Source organism: Charadrius vociferus, unplaced genomic scaffold (genome assembly GCF_000708025.1).
Source record: "Charadrius vociferus isolate BGI_N301 unplaced genomic scaffold, ASM70802v2 scaffold125, whole genome shotgun sequence".
Lineage (NCBI taxonomy): Eukaryota > Metazoa > Chordata > Aves > Charadriiformes > Charadriidae > Charadrius > Charadrius vociferus.
The window spans coordinates 1363849-1371436 of NW_009649036.1; the positions used below are offsets into that span (position 1 = coordinate 1363849).

Genomic DNA, 7588 nt, shown 5'->3' on the forward strand with positions numbered 1-7588 from the left:
TTTCTGCACCTGGCACGAGTGTGGTCCAATAACTGCTAAAGACAACTGATCTCTCCTCTCGTGAAGCTGTCCACGGCCAGCGCTGAGACAAGCTGTGTCGCTCTCAGCGCTGCAGAAGGCAGTGCCCTTCTATGGGGCTTCAACAAGGCCCTTCTGCTCAACCAGGAGCCAGGTACCTGCCTTCTGACTGCAGCCAGGCCAACTCTCCCCAGGTACTCCAACATCAGCCAGGAAATCCCGTGCCGATCCCCAGCAGCAGATCCCAAGGATACAAACCAACAAGAGACATAACTTCACTTCAGTGTTTGAAGAATGCTGTCACCAAATCACTGCTCCCAGAACAATCTTAAATTTGTTAAAATTCCTTTCACAGTGTTTAAATGTTACAGCAAGATGGAGCAACAAATGGTGGATCATATACTTTACATTTGTTAGGCTGGGTCTTCCAAGTGTCATTTATGCTTCTCATGCTGGTTTTTGTTTTGGTTTTATCCCAGTAGTGCCAGTACCACCAGAAAGGGTAAGAACTACTACCAATAATAATCATTAATAACAAGAACTGGATGAAGTACAGAACTGCAGTACAACACACCATGATCGAACTATCAATAATGAAAAAATGTGTTAACTGTTTTGTCAGTCCTGTGTGACAGGAAAAGGACAGAAATTGTGTAGATCCAAGTTTTGAGGTTACTGCCGTTCTTTGAGCGGTACAATGAAGCAATAGCAAAGAATTACTGGAGAAATTACTGTTACTCCTGTTTGGAAATTAAAAAAAAAACCAACAACTTAGAGAGAAGAAGTTGGTTTTACTGCGCTTGAGAACCTAGTAGATATAAATGTGATATTGACTGAATTCATTATCTATAATTGTAAGCAAGTGGAAAACTGAATAGCATAGGTATCAGAAGTGTTCACTGCACTGAAATCAAGAAGCCTGCAAACAGGCTGAACTTCCACTGACATAAAAAGTAATTATTTTTGCCTACTTGCTACTGCAGTACACACAGAATGTGTAAGACAAATTAAAATCCTGCCTCAGGATCTACAGATATATAGCACGTTTAATAACGCACCACTTCACCGTAGTTTAATTAAGTATCATTTCACTATCTGTATTGATTGCAAAACACAAAAAGCTCTTCCTATGACTTTTTTTGATATTCTAAACTAGTTCCTAATGAATATTGCTGGAAAATAAATTGCAAGTTCCAGAAAGCATTTACAAGCTACAAGCCAAAAATAAACTTCAACATGCGCTCAGTAAGAGCAATGCAGCAGCACTGACACGATTTCTTGGACATCAACCTAGAACATTTAGTGTTTCTGCGTGCATGCATCTTATTATTTTCACTTCTCTTTTATCTTCTTCCTTCCCCCATCTTCTCCCCTCCTGCCCCTTTACACCACAGATGCACAGCAGTTCCAGTGTCAAGGTTGCTCTGTGCAATTTGCGTTAACATTTCCAGAATAATTGTCTGTCAGCACAAGCTATTCAGCAAGCAATGCAAGCAGCTCTAATTTAGTAAGGCATTTGCTCTGTTGTTTCTCTTTTTTTTTTTTTTTTTTGTTCCTCATCTTGTCATTCTTGATAAGACAGCAAAAAGGGCAGTTTGGAGGGTGCCAGGCTGACACATCCACATGGCAGAGTTCTTTGTTGTTACTCGTTTTGGTGGCATCAAAGGGACAGCAACAAAGGCAGCGACAGCTCCAGAACATGGGGGGGCCCTTGTTTTGTGAACATAAAGGTTACAAGTTGTTTTCTCGTACAGTAGGAATCCTCTGCATTTGGGTTTGTTCTTTTCTAGTAAATCAAACTAACTGTGTATGCAAAAACCAGGGGAGAAAACTACCATAATTGCTTCCAACTGATTAACTAGATAAACACCTTCTCACTGTTTTTACCGACATATGGTTAATTTCAAGATGAGTGCTGCGCTTCCCTCTGTCAGGACCTCCCTGGCTGTTTTAAAGCAAAGTTGGGGAGTCACAGCCCTGAGTTATCAACAAGGTCTGTCTTACGGCAACAGAATTTACAATGTGCCACGGGCCACTTGGCTGGCTGGTGACAGGTACCTCTCACTGACAAAACCCACGTATCGAACACAGTGGCATAGTCTGAACAGATCGCCTCTATATCTATGCATGTATGAAGTGAAGAAACCAAATTCACAATTCATGTGAAGAAACTGAATTCACAACTTATGTGTTAGACTGTGCATAGCTCTGAAGTTACCAACGGGATCATAAATCATTTAGCAGTGGAAGTTCTTGAAACTTTAGCTATGGAGGTGGCATAAGCCAATTTCCACCAGGAACACCTCCACTAAAACCTGCTGTGCAAGAACTGTGAAACTGGTATTTAAGTGACATCGGAAAGAAGCATGTGTGGACAATTTGAGACCACTAGATGATACTCTGTTTTTACTTTTGTTGTGGGTGTCAGTTGCAGGTATTTTTACTTTTTTGCCTTGGAGGTTTTTAAATCTATGCAGATTAATCTTTGGGAAAGATTTTAGTATTTAAGTATCCCACCTAAAGACTGCTAAAGTAAATTACAAGATTCCCTCACTTTCTCCAAAAGGTTTTGGACTATGGCTGCAGCACTTTTATGTTTTCTACTAGCTTACACAATAGTAAAAAGCACAGAATCCATTTTCAGTGCTAGCCACTATGCGCCTGCACCAGCACAAAAATAAAGACTGTGCAAGACCCCAGGAGCTAATGCTCTCAGTTTTCAAAGATGTAAATGACCAGAGAGCTCAGTCCCACTGCTCAAAGTCAGTGGGGAAAAGAACACCTAATTCCCATTAACAGCTTTGAAAACCTCTTTGTAGGAAAAAAGAGCAGAGAGAGAAGTAAAGGGAAAACAATAAATAAGAACAGATGGTAGCGGATTGTGCCTGGTAATTTAGGACTTCATTTTCATGTATACAGTGGCCTCTTGACCACTTCTGCAGTGCAAAGGGATTTCCACACAAATCGTGGTGAGATTCACATAATCCGTCTGTTTTGTATTGTATCTGTAACTCTGCACTTCAGTATTGTAGTAAGATGCACTTTTAAAGGCACTTCTGCCTGAATAACCGCTGTAATAATACCGTGGTCAATCTGAAAAACTTTGTACATATATTTAATTCCCTTCAAGGTTATTTTAAGAAATAACACAGGCATCAGTAAGCTTTCTTGCACCTGTATATGCATTGCAATTAATTAATTAATGCTTGATTTTGTGAAATGCAAGTTATTTTGAACTGTCTTACTCTTTAGATAAAATAATTGTAATGAACCAGTCCTTTGTTGCTGTTTTACTAAAACAGCAATTTAAGTTCCTGAAAAATAGCAATGTACTAAAAATCACTTGGAGTTTTGCTTATCTGGGGAATGTTCCCGTGTTTAAAATTAAAATAAAAGCCTTATATATGTGCATGCATGGGTGTGTGTGCATATATTTATGCATATACATATGTATGTATGTATGTGTGAAGATATATCTAGTTGAAGATATTTGTAGTTAGGTCTGATTCAAATAGTTTTAAATTATTATTGGCTTTCTTCCTCACTCTTCATAGAGACATTAATTTATAAAATAAAACAGTTTCAGGCACTGCTTTGAAGTGTTAGTAATCACAAAATGCTATGTCTACACTCGGTTGTAGTTGCCTCTTAAACTCTTACGAGTCACACCCTGGGTAATTCTTATACACTTTTTAAAAAAATCTTTTTTTAATGCACTACTCTAAGTTACTGCTCTATTAATATGGGCACTGTACACATTGTAGAATGACATATGTATAGAAATACTCTACATGAGATCGAGTCTTGGACTCGGTCATACTGATAAATATCTGCAGTTATTTTGAATTTATAATGAATAATTTTACTTAATGGTGTTGTACAAGTTCATGCAGAGCAACTTGCTGATAATCAAGCAACCAAAGCATATTTCTTTCTTGGTGGGAGTTCCATCATACGCACTTTAAGAGAAAATTAGGCCTGAAAGGCCCATCATTTTCACACATAAAAGATCTTGCTCAAAACTAAACTTTTTAGGAGCTAGAACAGTTCAGTTCTCAAAGTACCACAATGTTTTCCAAAACTTTTAGAGGAACATGCACCTCAAAATACAGCATAGTTTCAATATGTTGTACTTCAGTGATCAAAGTCTTTGGTTAAGGATAAATACCAGGCATGATCATCGGGATTGCAAGAATGCTGCTTGCAGAGGTGTCTAACCTTGGCTGGAAGAGTGGATCAGATTCAGCCTGGAAGGTCAGAACTGGCTGAACAGACCTGGCTTATACATCCTTGCTTTGGAGTCAAAACAATTGGTTTAACTGTCTTAATAAATTCTCAGTTCTTTTGGGGTAATGACTTACCAGTATTGCCAAACCACGCATCTAGGACGTAACATCTAAGCTAAAACTCAAGAGGATCAACTGTTAGCTTTTATCAGATTTTTGAACCAGACTTCTAATAAAGGGATTAGTAACACTTTTTTCAAGACTAAAAAACCCTAAAAAATGCATTTTAAGCTCTTGCTGTTGTATTTCAAAGAGCAGACAGACATGTCTAAGATGCATTTTAATTTCATAGAAACATTGCTTTGGTCTAAAGATCTCATAAAACCTTATTTTTACAATGTCTGTATTATAGGCCAAGTTATATCTTGCAATAGTCCCCTTTAACTGAGCCACATAAACAAAGCACAGAATTCCCAGGTAAGCTGGGAATAAAAATCATGGGGCAATGCCTGGACAGGCAAAAAATTTTCAAATGTACAATCACTGCTCAGAAATGAGCATAAGAGGAGCATGGGAACTACAATGGCTGTTACTCCTTACTTCAAAACTGAATAGCCAGTTCCCTTTCCATTGTCTATACTTTTTCTACGTAATACTAGACTGAAGAGTAATACATGCCCGTGAACACCAAAGAGTTTCTCAGTACAATGGGTTTGAATCTGTACTAAGAAGAGGTAATCAGTTGCCTCACCTCTTCAAAGGCTTCAGTTTTCTATGTTTATTCGAAAAGTGAATACAGACTAGAAGGGTTTCACAAAACAGCATCAGAATCAATGAGAAATGGAAATGATTGGCTTGTGTGAAATAAATGGAGGAGCTGACTGACTGTATGTAAATCAAAACATAATAAATAAATAAATATTATTCAGCAATGAAGGACTGGAATTACTTAATTTGGAACAGAGGTTATAAGGATAATAGTTTAATATTTCCGGTGGAAAAGTAGGCCCACCACAAGAATAAGGTCAGAACATTTTCAAAGGTCATGATCAGGAAGATGAAGTAAACTACTGAACAGTTTCTCAAGCAGCGACACCAAATCTCACTATTTGGGTCATCTAACTTTGGACCGTACAATGAAGGAGTGAAGGCAACTTGGCTTAATGCATTAGAATTTCCTTCCATGAAAAGCCCAAACTTTTGTTTTTCTTGTTTTCTTTAATGGCTGGAGAGAAGTCATTGGGTTGGAAGCTTTTAGTAGGGTTATTACAGTTGACAGGAGATTGGACAAGCAAACATGAACATGATGCAAAAATCCACAAGCAGGGTCTTTGTGGCATGATTCACTTCATACGCACTTGATACTGTTAACAATTGGTGTGTGACATCTCTCCTTTGTTATGTCCATATCTGCACGTTGTTTGAAAGTTGTACCAACAGCAATACAGATCATGATAACCAAAGAAAAGAAGTAAGTAAGGGAAGAGAATTAAAAGAAATAATACTTTCTAAATACAAACACTGCCGGTAATAAAAATAAGACATGAAAGGAAAATCTGCTTGCAAACAGGGTATTGTTCAAAGTTAGTGTTACCAAAATTGTTTTAATTTCTTTTCTTTTCATAGATGCCAGCTGGAAAGACCAAGTGATAAAATTCAAATGAGCGTTAGCAAGGACAAAGTTGTCAGTGCAATACCCACCTAAATTGCAAAAGACTGTACACATTTCATAGCCTAAAATAGACTGTGTCTTTGCAAGAAGGGCAGCACCATGACTTTGCATATCTTACGTGGGTTTTATGGTGTGTTAGCAGCTAAACTTGCTATAAAAAAAGGAGGCTTTCACTTTTAAAAGCTTATAAACCATGTTTCATAAGAGGCTGGATGCCTAGACAATTCTTTTAATCAACTTTTAGAGGTACTGATGTAAATGCAGGTGCCAGATTTTTCCCACAAGATCCATGGTGCATCAGTTACAGAATCTCCATCACTCCTCGGGAACTTAAATTTTCTTTTAAGCCTGGGCCATTATAATTAGGGTCACTGCCAAATCCAGGTCTCATGAATGCACAATACTTTTCACTTTTGGTTAGTCACCATCACTTCAAACCAGCATTCCTCTTTTGATGTTGTGCTTGATTAGCTAGTTTTCGCAGTGTACTTTTTCCCCTCAGTGAACGTACTAGATAGCGTAACTAAGCTTTTTGCAGGATTCTGCATTTTACAGTCAGCCTTCAGGGATGCTAAATTTTAGAGTAAGGAAACAGTAATTAAAAGTGATTAGGACAAGAAGCCTTGATACTATGAAATGTGGGCTCAATTGTCCTTGACACAGGCAGAACGAGGCAGCAGGTTTTGGTTTTGATTATAGCTTTACTTGCGATTTTAATAAACATGAGACAGTATTCAAACTTTTAATATCCTGCTGCTTAACTATTTCCAAAAAGCAATCCAGCTCTTTTAAACAGCCCTTGTTTAAAAATTTTAATTTGTTTGGCTCTGTCTCTGCTTAGAGAAGTTGTAGCCTCATGGTAACTCTTTTATAAGTTCATTTCCAGAATCACGAGCAATTGGGTTTTTTTCAACTAAGTGTTTCCGCATGTGCCAGAAGTGTCAGGCTGACAGCTTTCCTGCACCGTTTTATCTGGTTCCCACAGTAAGTATGAGAGACAAACACAGGAATGTGTCTAGTGCTGACTATGCCCATCAAGGATACAATGATACTTACAGCTCTTCCAGGAAGCGGAGATTGTGCACGGGGTTTGAGGGCAGCTTAGTAATGTTGTTCATACTGAGATCACTGTAGGGGAAAACAGACAGAGACTTAATATGGCATGCCACAACTGTGGTATCCAGCTGTTCATTCCACACATTTTGAAGTACTACATTAACAAAAATTAGTTCCTCTGCCAGAATTGATGAATCATTATCTAGTTAGCACGTTGAACAGTCTTCTTTCGTATGAACACAGCTTTGTCAAACCAAATACAGGCTGTAGCATGTTCCTTGCTTCCAGAGATTTTGGAATGTTTTATCACGCTCTATAAATCAGCTGGAACACTAAACAACCCTTTTAGTCTACATAATTTTAATAAACCACTGTACTGTATTAAAATTTACTTGGAGTAGTAAAGGAAAACTACTATGCTTTTCATTGTTGTTGTATCGCTGTAGCACACTTGGTTTACTAAAGCAGACAGCCAAAAGTGTACAGAGATAAACTATCTGCGTCATTCTCTACATTTCATTAATATGAAAACATTTTGCTCTTGCATACAACCTGCTGCATGGTGGTACTGATTTGCCTTGCCTTACATGAGGCACATTAGGTGTCCCCAAAACCC

General features: G+C 38.1%; 1 protein-coding gene across 1 annotated transcript in view; it reads right to left on the minus strand.

Moving 5' to 3' along the window:
* LGR5 (leucine-rich repeat containing G protein-coupled receptor 5) overlaps positions 1-7061 on the minus strand; it is a 54278-nt gene extending 47217 nt beyond the window's left edge. The window contains exon 1 of the mRNA XM_009887781.1: positions 6973-7061. Within this exon, the coding sequence (XP_009886083.1) occupies positions 6973-7034 (62 nt within the window). The 5' untranslated portion in view covers positions 7035-7061. The remainder of the gene's footprint in view (positions 1-6972) is intronic.
* Positions 7062-7588: the final 527 nt, after the last annotated feature.